Below are 14,517 nucleotides of genomic sequence, written 5' to 3'. Positions count from 1 at the left end.
CCAAGTAGCTGGGATACAGGCACGCGCCACCACGTCTGGCTAATTTTTGTATTTTAGCAGAGATGGGGTTTCACTATATTGTCCAGGATGGTCTTGATTTCTTGGCCTCGTGAGCCACCTGCCTCAGCCTCCTAAAGTGCTGGGATTACAGACATGAGCCACTGCGCCTGGCTGCTTAGCTAATTCTCTAAAACGTTTTTTGAAAGACAAGAGGTCTTCCTGTGTTGCCCAGACTGGTCTTTGAATTCCTGGCCTTAAGCAATCCTCCTGCCTCAGCCTCCCCAGGTTCTGGGATTACAGGCCTTGGGCCATGAGTAAAAAATTTGAACGCAAAGAGATACGACTGCTGGCAACCTGGGTCATAACATTACAGAGATCATTTAGTGGACTTGAGCAACTGGAAGTCATTCAGTTTACTTGGAGCTTAGGTTACATGGGAAAGAATGGCTACAGATAAGCCTGCCACAGATAGGTAAAGAAAAGACTGAAATATCTCATATGCTATTCTATGGAATTTACTTTCCCCGGAAATGATGGGAGAAAGGAATTACTATAGAACAAGGGAATGGCATAGTCATATAGACCTCTTAGAATGATTACTGAAAATATACTGTGGATATTTTGACTTGCAGAGCAGAGACTTGTATGAAGACTTTTGCAGATATACAAGTAAGCCTTGGGCCAGGAAGGTGGCTCAGTTCTGTAATCCTAGCACTTTGGGAGACTGAGGTGGGCAGATCATCTGAAGTTAGAAGTTTGAAACCAGCCTGACCAACATAGTGAAACCCTGTCTCTACTAGAAATATAAAAATTAGCCTGGTGTGTTGGTATGCACCTGTAGTCCCAGCTACTCAGGAGGTTGAGGCAGGAGAATCACTTGAACCCAGGAGGTGGAGGTTGCAGTGAGCCAAGACTGCGCCACTGCACTCCACCCTGGGCAAGAGAGTGAGACTCCGTCTTATAAAACTTTTTTTTTAAAGTAAGCCTTGGACTAGAGATGCAGCACTTGGGCTGGGAAAGAGGAACTGATATTACAGGTATTAAGATTAAAAATCCCAGGACTGGCCGGGCGCGGTGGCTCAAGCCTGTAATCCCAGCACTTTGGGAGGCCGAGGCGGGTGGATCACAAGGTCAAGAGATCGAGACCATCCTGGTCAACATGGTGAAACCCCGTCTCTACTAAAAATACAAAAAATTAGCTGGGCATGGTGGCACGTGCCTGTAATCCCAGCTACTCAGGAGGCTGAGGCAGGAGAATTGCCTGAACCCAGGAGACGGAGGTTGCGGTGAGCCGAGATCGCGCCATTGCACTCCAGCCTGGGTAACAAGAGCGAAACTCCGTCTCAAAAAATAAAAAAATAAAAAATAAAATAAAAATAAAAATCCCAGGACTTAGTGATTAGTTGGAAGTGATTGAGAGTGAAGTATCTGAAAAGGAGGCTAAGGTGACTTCATGCTTTTTTTTCTTCAGTGGTGGAAAGTGCTATTAATCAAGTGAAGAAATAGAAGAGGCACTAGTCTGGTGGGAGGGAAAAGTTTTGAACATCATAAGTTTAAGAATATGTAGCTTGGGCCGGGTGTGGTGGCTCATGCCTGTAATCCAAGCACTTTGGAGGCCAAGGTGGGTGGATCACCTGAGGTCGGGAGTTCAAGACCAGCCTGACCAACGTGGTGAAACCCCGTCTTAAAAAAAAAAAAAAAGAATATGTAGCTTAAGCTATCTAGTTATTCTTTGCCTTATAAAGACCCAGTGCTCAAGGTAGGGTTCTGAGCTATCATAGCATGACAGTCATCAGTGCATGGTTGATAATTACCTCTGTCAGTATGGGTGAGATTGCCCAGGAAGAGTGTGCTGAGTGAGAGAAAAGTGACAACAATGAAACTGTCAGGAACACCAACATTTAAGGGACAATCTAGGAAGTATTGGCCAGCAAGGAGAAGGCATGAATTACAATTTTAAATAGAATGATTAGGAAAAGGAGAACATCTTTCCCATCTGCCCATCTTTTTATGTTAACCTTTCCATATCCTTACAGTCTAGATGTTGTTTTGTAAAGAACATTTTATTGTGGTTTTTTTTTTTTTTTTTTTTTTGAGACAGAGGCTCACTCTGTTGCCCAGGCTGGATGGAGTGCAGTGGCGTGATCTCGGCTCATTGCAACCTCTGCCTCCTGGGTTTGAGGTATTCTCCTGTCTCAGCCTCCTGAGTAGTTTGGACCACAGGCGGTCACCACCACACCCAGCTAATTTTTGTATTTTTAGTAGAGTCAGGGTTTCACTGTTAGCCACAATAGTTTCAATCTCTTGACCTTGTGATCCGCCTGCCTCTGTCTACCAAAGTGCTGGGATTACAGGCATGAGCCTCCACGCCCAGCTTGTTCTGCCTTTTAAATTAAATTTTGTTTTGTTTTCTTATTTCTTTACATCAATTATTTTTTCTCATTTTATTTTTTCCTTTTACTAGTTTGGAAGTTATACCGTCTATTTTTATTTTCTTATCAGTTATAATTAACTTTTTAATTTTTTTGAGACAGAGTCTCACTCTGTCTCACAGTGGCTCAATCTCAGCTCACTGCAACCTCTGCCTCTGGGGTTCAAGCTGTTCTTGAGCCTTAGCCTCCTTAATAGCTGAGATTACAAGTGCTTGCCACCATGTCTGACTAATTTTTGTATTTTTAGTAGAGACAGGATTTTGGCATGTTGGCCAGGCTGGTCTTGAACTCCTATCCTCAAGTGATCCTCCCAAAGTGTTGAGATTACAGGCATCGCGCCCAGTCTTCTTTGCTTACTTTTAATATGTCTTTGCCTCTCTATGTGCCAGGTATGGATACCAGCATAAGTATGGTATGATTTTACTTTGTTTGTACTGCTTCAAATTAGTTGGGTAACCTGAACCTCAAGGTGGTTGTCTTTCTTTCGTTCTTTACATTTTTAATTATTATCTCTTCTAGCCTTTCTGCTACTCTATTTTCTGTCCCCCCTCTTTCTGAAACTCCAATTAGATATATAAGATTAATAGTGACACTTAAACAATGCTTACAGCTAATACTTACATGGCACTTACTATGTGCCAGGCATGGTGGTAAATGGTTAACAATAATTGATTTAATCCTCATGAAAACTTCATGAGGTAGGTACTGTTATTTTCCCACTTTACAAATAAGGAACATGAAGCAGAAAAAAAAGTTAGTCACTTGCCAAAGATATAGGAGATACTAAGTGGTAGAACCAGCACATGAAGCCCAGTAATCTGATTCCAGAGTCTCAACCACAATGCTATGAAACCTCATTGTCTTTTTGCTACTCTTCAGAGTTCATTATTCCCCTCTTTAAGGCCTAATTTTGTTTTGCTTTGTTTTGTGGGTTGGTTTTTCTTGTTTTTTTTTTTTTTTTTTGCCTCTGCACAAATTAATGGGTCACTTTATACAGCCCTGGTTATCAACTGAATTTGACATCTTAGCAATTAACTTGCAGTAGTCACAACAAAAAGTAAAAGAGCAGTTTTGTTTTGTTTTTGAGACGGAGTCTCCCCGTCACCTAGGCTGAAGTGTAGTGGCATGATCTCAGCTCAGTGCAACCTCCGCCTCCCAGGTACAAGCGATTCTCCTGCCTCAGCCTCCCAAGTAGCTGGCTATAGGCGTGTGCCACCATGCCCAGCTAATTTTTGTATTTTTAGTAGAGAGGGGTTTCACCATGTTGGCCAGGCTGGTGTCGAACTTCTGACCTCAGGTGATCTGCCACCTCGGCCTCCCGAAGAGCTAGATTACAGGCTTGAGCCACCACACCCAGCCAAAAGAGCAGTTTTTGATGTACTTATGCTGGTGCTGCTTCATTCTCATTAACCATTCTGTTACTGAGAATGTATCCTCATTTTAGGTCTCCATTTTTTTCAGCCCACACTGTGGGAAGCTCAGAATATTTTCAGACCATGATTCTTGTTTCTGGAATCTTGTTTCAGGAATTCATGTCCTGTTTGGTTCTTTAAATAATGGGTTTGTTGACTTTCAAGGAGTGGTACATATGCCGTATTTATTTTGCCAATCTCACTTTCATGTTGTAAATATTGTTTAAGTGGGCTAGTTTACTCATACTAAGCAACTTTAACTAAGATCATTGAAATGGCTCAAACCTAAGTGGGAAACCCACTGCTTGTTTTGTTTTGTTTTTATGTTTATAACTTTTTCTTTTTTTCTTTCTTTTTTATTTTTATTTTATTTTATTTTATTTTTTTTTTGAGACGGAGTTTCACTCATGTTACCCAGGCTGGAGTGCAATGGCGCGATCTCGGCTCACCGCAACCTCCGCCTCCTGGGTTCAGGCAATTCTCCTGCCTCAGCCTCCTGAGTAGCTGGGATTACAGGCACGCACCACCATGCCCAGCTAATTTTTTGTATTTTTAGTAGAGACAGGGTTTCACCATGTTGACCAGGATGGTCTCGATCTCTTGACCTCGTGATCCACCCGCCTCGGCCTCCCAAAGTGCTGGGATTACAGGCTTGAGCCACCGCGCCCGGCCTTTTTCTTTTTTATTTTTTGAGTTGGAGTTTCACTCTTGTTGTCCAGGCTGGAGCGCAATGACACGATCCCAGCTCCCCGGAACCTCCGCCTCCTGGGTTTAAATTATTCTCCTGCCTCAGCCTCTCGAGTAGCTGGGATTACTGTCACACGCCACCATGCCTGGCTAATTTTGTATTTTTAGTAGAGACGGGGTTTCACCATGTTGGCCAGGTTGGTCTTGAACTCCTGACCTCAGGTGATCTGCTCACCTCAGCCTCCCAAAGTGCTGGGATTACAGGCGTGAGCCACCATTCCTGGCCTATAACTTTTTCTTATCTTAGAATTGATACATATTATTGTAAAAAAAAAAAAAAATCACCCTATTATATTACCTATAGAATTAACCACTGTTACCATCTTGATATAAATCCTTACAATCCATTTTCTAAGCGTTTTATACATAAAATATATTCTTTCATAGACATTGTTTTATAACATTAACATTTTCTTCCCCCTGCCCCCAGATGGAGTCTAGTTCTTTTGCCCAGGCTGGAATGCCGTGGCACAACCTCGGCTCACTGTAACCTCCACCTCCCAGGTTCAAGCAATTCTCCTGCCTCAGCCTCCTGAGTAGCTGGGATTACAGGCATCCACAATGTGCAGCTAATTTTTGTATTTTTAGTAGAGATGAGGTTTCACTATGTTAAACATGCTGGTCTCAAACGATCTGCCCGCCTTGGCCACCCAAAGTGCTGGAATTACAGGCTGAGCCACTGTGCCTGGCAACATTAGCATTTTCTAATGTCACCATATATTTTTCTTCTCTTTAACAGACTCTTGAGATCAACATCACATATTTTTCTACCACATTTTGAATGTTGCCTTTTGTTTAATTTAATGGATTATATTATAGTTTTTATAAAAGCAAACTCTTTATCTTTAGACATTTTCTTTCCAAATATTCATAATCATAGAGAGTACCATGATGAACAGCCTTGTTGGTATACCTTTTAAAACAGTCACATGTATTTTCTTAGGATAAAAATTTTAAAGAGAAATAACTGAGGAATAAATGTCTCAGGCTTTTAAATACATACTGCTAACTTGTTCTGCAAGAGGTAGCAACAAGATATGCCTCCACTGGCCAAATATAGGAGTATCTCTTTCCCTACCCTCATCCCCCTTACAAACACTGACTAATTTAATGGGTGATACATATTTTATTGTTTTAAGTTTCATGTTATTTGTTTTTTTTTTTTTTTTGAGACGGAGTCTCACTCTTGTTACCCAGGCTGGAGTGCAATGGCGCGATCTCGGCTCACCGCAACCTCCATCTCCTGGGTTCAGGCAATTCTCCTGCCTCAGCCTCCCGAGTAGCTGGGATTACAGGCACGCACCACCATGCCCAGCTAATTTTTTGTATTTTTAGTAGAGACAGGGTTTCACCATGTTGACCAGGATGGTCTCGATCTCTTGACCTCGTGATCCACCCGCCTCGGCCTCCCACAGTGCTGGGATTACAGGTTTGAGCCACTGCGCCCAGCCTCATGTTATTTGTTTTAACTAAATGATCATACTTCTAAGTACTAGAAAAATGGACAGAATCTTGAGTGGGTGGAAGAGACACTGGATGTGAATGAAAGGAAGTGTCTTCAGTTTTGAATTAATACTAGTAAGAGAAGAATATAATGTAACAAATTGTAGTTTGAAGGTAAATAAACTCTATTTAATTAACTGGTTATGTTTATAGCCAGGAACCTGATGTTGTGCACACTTCGATGCAAGGGCAATAACTACAGAAAAACTGAATTGAAAGCTTCAAGGATTTATTTAAGCATATTGTTGAGTCAGTACATAAGGATTTGTATGTCAATTCATTCTTAATTTGTTGGTTCTGTATTTTGGTAAATGGCATCCTCCTTCACCTGGTCCTTAAAGCCAGAAACTTGAATTACATTGCTGACTCCTCCCTTTCACTCACCTCTTAAGTCCCCTTCCTTTGGTCTTGCTTGTTCTGCCTCTCAAAAAGAACTTGAGAGCACTTCTCTTCATCTTTATGGCTACTACTCTTATTCAAATTACTATTATCTCAACTACATAGCAGTCACTTCTTAACTGGTTTTACGGTACAGCTGCTAAAGTGATTCTTTAAAACTCCAGCACCATCATTCCTCTCTCAGCGTAGAAACTTTTCAGTGGCTTTCTACTGCTTTTGGAGTGAAATCTAAACTTCTTTCTCCTGCCAACCTCCCCAGCCTCATCTCATGCCACTCTTCTGCTTGCAATCAATCATCCTGGCTGTTTTTCAGTTCTTAGAATGAGCTAGGCTCTTTTTTTTTTTTTTTTTTTTTTCGGATGGAGTCTTGCTCTGTCGCCCAGGCTGGAGTGCAGTGGTGCGATCTGTGCTCACTGCAACTCTACCTCCCAGGTTCAAGCAATTCTCCTGCCTCAGCCTCCTGAGTAGCTGGGATTACAGGCATGCACCATTACACCCGGCTAATTTTTGTATTTTTAGTAGAGATAGGGTTCACCATGTTGGTCAGCCTGGTCTCAAACTCCTGACCTCGTGATCCACCTGCCTCGGCCTCCCAAAGTGCTAGGATTACAGGTGTGAGTCACTGTGCCTGGCCAAGCTAAACTCTTTCTCCCTCAAGGCCTCTGTGCTTGCTCTTCTCTGACTAGAACACTGTTCCTTTGTGCTTTCAGGGATGGTTCCATTCATCCATGAGATCTGAGCTTAAATGTCCCTTTCCTAGCTTCCTTGACCACCATATTAGTCTCTATGATAGTACCCTAGTAATTTATTTCCTAGCATGCATCACAAACATGCCATTATGCTATTTATCTGCTCACTTATTTTTTAAAGGAGTGAATAAACACAAGAATAAATGAATGCAAAACCATGTCACATCCACTAGGATGGCTGTAATTTTTTTTTCCCCATTTTTTTATTTTATTGCATTTTAGGTTTTGGGGTACATGTGAAGAACATGCAAAAGTGTTGCATAGGTACACACGTGGCAGTGTGATTTGCTGCCTTCCTCCCCATCACCTACATCTGGCATTTCTTCCCTTGCTATCTCTCCCCAGCTCCCCACTCCTCACCATCCCTCTCCTGTTTCCCCCCAACTGACCCCAGTGTGTAGTGCTCCCCTCCCTGTGTCCATGTGTTCTCATTGTTCAACACCCGCCTATGAGTGAGAACATGCGGTGTTTGATCTTCTGCTCTTCTGTCAGTTTGCTGAGAATGATGGTCTCCAGGTTCATCCATGTCCCTACAAAGGACCCAAACTCATCGTTTTTGATGGCTGCATAATATTCCATGGTGTATATGTGCCACATTTTCCCTATCCAGTCTATGGTCGATGGGCATTTGGGTTGGTTCCAGGTCTTTGCTATTGTAAACAGTGCTGCAATGAACATTCGTGTGCACATATCCTTATAGTAGAACGATTTGTAATCCTTTGGATATATACCCAGTAATGGGATTGCTGAGTCAAAGGGAATTTCTATTTCTAGGTCCTTGAGGAATCGCCACACTGTCTTCCACAATGGTTGAACTAATTTACACTCCCACCAACAGTGTAAAAGTGTTCCTATTTCTCCACATCCTCTCCAGCATCTGTTGTCTCCAGATTTTTTAATGATCGCCATTCTAACTGGCGTGAGATGGTATCTCAATGTTGTTTTGATTTGCAATTCTCTGATGACCAGTGATGATGAGCATTTTTTCATATGTTTGTTGGCCTCATGTATGTCTTCTTTTGTAAAGTGTCTGTTCATATCCTTTGCCCACTTTTGAATGGGCTTGTTAGTTTTTTTCTTGTAAATCTGTTTTAGTTCTTTGTAAATTCTGGATATCAGCCCTTTGTCAGATGGGCAAACTGTAAAAATTTTTTCCCATTCTGTTGGTTGCCGATTCACTCTAATGATTGTTGCTTTTGCTGTGCAGAAGCTGTGGAGTTTGATTAGGTCCCATTTGTCTATTTTGGCTTTTGTTGTCAATGCTTTTGGTGTTTTGGTCATGAAGGCCTTGCCTACACCTATGTCCTGAATGGTTTTGCCTAGATTTTCTTCTAGGGTTTTTATGGTGTTAGGTCTTATGTTTAAGTTGATGGCTGTAATTTTTAAAAGACAGAAGTAAGTGTTGGTAAGGATGTGAAGAAACTGGAACCCTTGGCCAGGCGCAGTGGTTCACACCTGTAATCCCAGCACTTTGGCAGGCCGAGGAGGGGGGATCACAAGGTCAGGAGTTGGAAGACCAGCCTGGCCAATATGGTGAAACCCCATATCTATTAAAATTAACAAAAATTTGGCCAGGTGCCGTGGCTCACGCCTGTAATCCTAGCACTTTGGGAGGCCAAGGCGGGCGGATCATGAGGTCAAGAGATCGAGACTATCCTGGTCAACATGGTGAAACACTGTCTCTACTAAAAGTACAAAAATTAGCTGGGTATGGTGGTGCGTGCCTGTAGTCCCAGCTACTCGGGAGGCTGAGGTAGGAGAATTGCTGGAACCCAGGAGGCGGAGGTTGCGGTTAGCCGAGATTGCGCCATTGCACTCTAGCCTGGGCACCAAGAGTGAAACTGCGTCTCAAAAAAAAAAAAAAAAAAATTAGCCAGGCATGGTGGCCCATTCCTGTAGTCCCAGCTACTCAGGTGGCTGAGGCAGTAGAATAGCTTGAACCTGGGAGGCAGAGGTTGCAGTGAGTTAGGATGGCACCACTGCACTCCAGCCTGGGCAACAGTGGGAGACTCCATCAAAAAAAATAAAAAAGAAATTGGTACCCTTATACACTCACTGCTCTTTGTGATACAAAATGTAGCTGCTGCTTTAGAAAACTGTCTGGCAGTTGCACAAATGGTTAAACATAGATGTACTGCATGATCGAGCAGTTGCACTCCTAGAGAAATGAAAACATGGCCATACAAAAACCTGTGTGGACACAAGCACACTAATGTTCCCAGTGGCAATTTTCATAACAGACAAAAAGTGGAAGCCACTCAGAGGTTTATCAATTGATAAGTGAATAATTTAAATTGGTATATCCATGCAATGTCATATTATTTGGCAATAAAAATGAAGTACTGATATATGCTAAAATATGGATGAACCCTGAAAACATGCTGAGTGAAAGAAGTCAGTCACAAACGACCACATATTATTATTCCATTTATATAAAATGTCCAGAATAGAAGGTCCAGACAGAAAGTAGATTAAGGCTACAGCCAAGGAGGACAGATTTTCTTTGGGGTCTAACAAAAAATGTTCTAAAAAATTTTTTGAGACAGGGTCTTACTCTGTCATCCAGGCTGGAGTGCAGTGGCTCAATCCCAGCTCACTCAGCCTCAACTTCCAGGGGCTCAGGTGATCTACCTCAGGCTTCCAAGTGGCTGGGACTTACAGGTGTGTGCCATTATGCCCGCCTAATTTTTTTTGTATTTTTTGTAGAGATGGGGTTTTGCCACATTGCCCAGACTGGTCTTGAACTCCTGGGCTAAAGCGATTCTCCCACCTCAGCCTCCCAAAATGTTGGGATTACAGGCATGGGCCATTGTGCTCTAAAATTGATTGTAGTGATGGATGCACAACACTGTGAATACATTATAAGCCATTGAATTGTACACTTTAAGTGGATGAGTTGTAAGGTATGTGAATTATATCTCAGCAAAGCTGTTAAAAAACAAGTAAATGACCTTATGCAGAAAGTGAGTAGCATTCAATCTGCAGTATATTTTAACAACACTTACTAAAAGTTTAAGCTTTGTTTTTAACGTATTTCTGTTCAAATCTTATTTTTCACTTTGTTACATTACTGTAGGCAAGTTAATTTTTTAAGCCTAAGTTACTCCTCTGTAAAGTGGGGGATGGTAATTATCTTATAGATGCAGGTTAAATGACGTGTAAAACAGAGTGGTTGGTATGTAGTAAACAATATGTGTCATGACAGAAACACTCAGCAAATTATGAATACAAATTCCTTATTCTAACAAAGGGTATATGTGATAAGCAGAAAAACGGCTCCCAGAAATGTCTATATCCTAAAATCCAGAATCCATGTGTCTTAGTCTGTTAGGCTGCTATAATAAAATACCATAGACTGGGTGGCTTGTAAGCAACAGACATTTATTTCTCACAGTTATGGAGGCTGCGATGTCTAAGATCAAGGTGCTGGCAAATTTGGTGGCTCATTTCCTTGTTCATAATTGCCCATCTTGTCACTATATCCTCACATGGTGAAAGGGATGAGGGGGCTCTCTTGGGCCTTTTTTCTTTTATTTTCCAGTCAGGGTGCTTTGCTCTGTTGGTCAGGCTGGTCCTCCGACCTCAGCCTCTTGAGTAGCTGGAACTATAGATGTATGATACCACACCTGGCTAATTTTAAAAAGTTTTTTGTAGAGATGGGGTCTTGTTATGTTTTCCAGGCTATTCAGGCCTCCTTTTTTTTTTTTTCTTAAAAAAAAGTATTCAATTTTTAAAAAATTTTTAATTTTCTTTTTTTTTTTTGAGACTAAGTCTTGCTCTGTTGCCCAAGCTGCTGTGCAGTGGCACGATCTTGGCTTACTGTATGTATTCTTGGCAACTTTGCTGAAAATGAGTTCATTGTAGGTGTGTAGATTTGTTTCTGGATTATCTATTCTGTTCCATTAATCTTTGTGTCTGTTTTTATGCCAGTACCATGATATTTTGGTTATTATAGCTCTGTAGTCTAATTTGAAATCAGGTAATGTGATTCCTCCAATTTTGTTCTTTTTTTTTTTTTTTTTTTTTTTTTGAGATGGAGTCTCACTCTGTCACCCAGGCTGGAGTGCAGTAGCATAATCTTGGCTCACTGCAACCTCCGCATCCTGGGTTGAAGCAATTCTCCTGCTTCAGCCTCCTGAGTAGCTGGGATTATAGTCACACACCACCATGGCTGCCTAATTTTTGTATTTTTAGTAGACATGGGGTTTCACCATGTTGGCCAGGCTGGTCTTGAACTCCTGACCTTGTGATCTGCCCACCTCAGCTTCCCAAAGTGCTGAGATTACCAGTGTGAGCCACGGAGCCTAGCCCAGTTTTTTTTTTTTTTTTTTTTTTTTTTTCCTCAGGATAGCTTTGGCTATTCTGGATCTTTTGTGATTTCATATAATTTTTAGAATTATTTTTTCTATTTTTGTGAAGAATGCCATTGGTTTTTGTTTTGTTTTTTTGAGATGGAGTCTCACTGTGTTACCCAGGCTAAAATGCAATGGTGTGATCTTGGCTCTTTGCAACATCCACCTCCCGTATTCAAGCGATTTTCCTGTCTCTGCCTCCTGACTGGCTGGGATTACAGGCATACGCCACCATGCCCAGCTAATTTTTGTATTTTCAGTAGAGACAGGGTTTCTCTATGTTGGTGAGGCTGGTCTCAAACTCCTGACCTCAGGCAATTCACCTGCCTCAGCCTCCCAAAGTGCTGGGATTATGGGTGTGAGCCACTGTGCTCAGCCGACATTGGTATTTTGATAGGGATTACATTGAATCTGTAGATTGCTTTGAGTAGTATGAACTTTTTTTTTTTTTTTTGAGTCTGGCTTTGTTGCCCAGGTTGGACTGCAGTGACTTGATCACAGCTCACTGCAGCTTTGACCTCTTGGACTCAAGTGATCCTCCTGCCTCAGCCACCCAAATAGCTGGGACTACAGGTGCACGCCATCTTGCATGGCTAATTTTTTGTATTTTTCGTAGAGACGGGGTCTCCATATGTTGCCCAGGCTGGTTCCAAACTCCTGACCTCAAGTGATACACCTGCCTCAGCCTCCCAAAGTGCTGAGGTTACAGGAGTGCACCACTGTGCCCAGCCTGAACATTTTAGCAACATTAATTCTTGCAATCCATGAACATGGAATATTTTTCCCTTTTTCTGTGGAATCAATTTTCTTCTATTTCTTTCATCAGTGTTTTCATTGCAGTTTTTTCATACAGTTTTCATTGCACAGATCTTACACTTCCTTGGTTAATTCCTATGTGTTTAATTTTATTTGTAGCTATTGTAAATAGGATTCCTTTTTTTTTCTTTTTTAGACAGAGTCTTGCTCTGTCACCCAGGCTGGAGCGCAATGGCACGATCTCGGCTCACTGCAACCTCTACCTCCTGGGTTCAAGCAATTTTCCTGCCTCAGTTTCCCGAGTAGCTGGGACTATAGGCACATGCCACCATGCCCAGCTAATTTTTTCATTTTTAGTAGAGAAGGGGTTTCACCATGTTGGACCAGGCTGGTCTCTAATGGCCTCAGGTGATCTGCCCACCTCGGCCTCCCAAAGTGCTGGGATTACAAGTGTGAGCCACTGTACCTGGTCCAACTTTCTTATTTTTCAAAATTGTTTTTTATATTCTAACTCCCTTGCCTTTCCATGCAAATTCTAGAATTTGTTTATATCTTCAAAAGCTTCTGCTCAGCCTCCTGAGTAGCTGGGACCATTACCATGTGCCACCACACCTCACTAATTTTTTCTCTTCCTCTTCCCCTTGCCCTTGCCCTTGCCCTTCTTCTCTTCTCTCTTCTCCCTTCTCTTCTCCTCCTCCCCTTTCTTCTTCTTGTCTATGTTGCCCAGGCTAGTCTTGAACTCCTGGGCTCAAGGGCTCTCCCCTTCAGCCTCCCAAAGTGCTGAGGTTACAGGTATGAGCCACTACACCAAGCCAGTTTTAGGATAATTTTTTTTGTGTGGTGTTTGCAGCAGGGGGTGTTGCAGATTCCTTGTCATTTTTATCATAGACGATCACCTTATCTTCAAAAAGAATGATTTTAATTTCTTCCTTTCCAATCTGTATTCCTTTTATTTATTTTTGCCTTATTGCACTGTCTAGGACTTGTAGTATAATGTTGAATAGGAGTGATATGAATGAACATCCTGCCTTGTTCCTGACCTTAGAGGAGAAAGCACTCAGACTTTCACCATTAAGTATTTTTGTATTTTTAGTAGAGACAGGGTTTCACCATGTTGGCCAGGCTGGTCTTGAACTCCTGACCTCAGGTGATCTGCCTGCCCCAGCCTCCTGAAGTGCTGGGATTATAGGCATGAGCCACTGCACCTGGCCTCTTTTCTGTAATTTCTTAAGTAGTATGCCTAGGTTATTGATTTGAGATCTTTCCTCATTTCTAATATAAGCATGCAATGCTGTAAAAGTCCCTGTAAGCACTGTGTTAGCTGTGCTGTCCCTGTGTTAGCTGCGAATTATTTTTTCTACCCTTGTGTGAGGGGAGAGCTGCAGATTTTGATGTTTTGTTTTTATTTTTATATTTTTCAAAATATTGTCAAATTTTCCTTGAGACTTCTTTGATGCATGGTTATTTGAAAGTGTGTTGTTTAATTTCCAGGGGTTTAGAAATTTCCCTGTTATCTGGGAAATTAGTATCTAGTCTATTATTTGGAAAACATGCTTATGGCAAAGTACAATGCCCATCACTTATCAAAAATACATTTTTATGTCTATTTCATGAGCATTTTTTGCTTATGGTGATCACTAAAGTCTTTTGATTGGTAACAAAAGTGATACAGTAAATAGCAAATATCAGCCGAACAGAGTCCAATCTTTTTTCTTTTGACAGGTGGTCTTACTGACAGCTTGGGTAATTTGAAGAAACTTACAAAACTCATAATGAATAACATTAAGATGAAGAAGATGCTATAAAACTAGGTCAGATTTCTGTTCTCATATTTTTATTAATGTAAGTTTTATAATAAGAATAGTTAACTTCAGACTCTTTGACATTGACTTGTCTGTACAAGGCAAGGATGTTTTTATGTACCTGTGACTACACTGGTTTCCCTAGACATTTTCCCCACTCCCATTACAATCCTTCAGCAACATTTCATTCAAATTGTACAACACTAGACTGTAAGCCTTTTGGGAACAGAGGCCATGACATGTTTTTAACTTCCCTTTCCCTGGCTCATGGTCTATGTTTTTATTTAATGCATAGAAACAATAATTTAAAGTTTATACTATGGTTTCATAATTAAGTAAAACTTCAGAATGAAGTGGGACACGGG

At 41.5% G+C, this 14,517-nt stretch overlaps 1 protein-coding gene across 1 annotated transcript in view; it reads left to right on the top strand.

The window, feature by feature from the left end:
• The first annotated feature begins 310 nt into the window (after positions 1 to 310).
• The window catches only part of NLRC4 (NLR family CARD domain containing 4), a 33,287-nt gene continuing 19,080 nt past the window's right edge, over positions 311 to 14,517 (top strand). The window contains 3 exon segments of the mRNA XM_032301239.1: positions 311 to 428; positions 14,073 to 14,135; positions 14,138 to 14,161. Of these exon segments, the coding sequence (XP_032157130.1) occupies positions 311 to 428; positions 14,073 to 14,135; positions 14,138 to 14,161 (205 nt within the window).

Source organism: Sapajus apella, unplaced genomic scaffold (assembly GCF_009761245.1).
Source record: "Sapajus apella isolate SASKATOON/1434 unplaced genomic scaffold, GSC_monkey_1.0 scaffold44, whole genome shotgun sequence".
NCBI lineage: Eukaryota > Metazoa > Chordata > Mammalia > Primates > Cebidae > Sapajus > Sapajus apella.
This window is presented reverse-complemented; position numbering and strand designations above follow the sequence as displayed.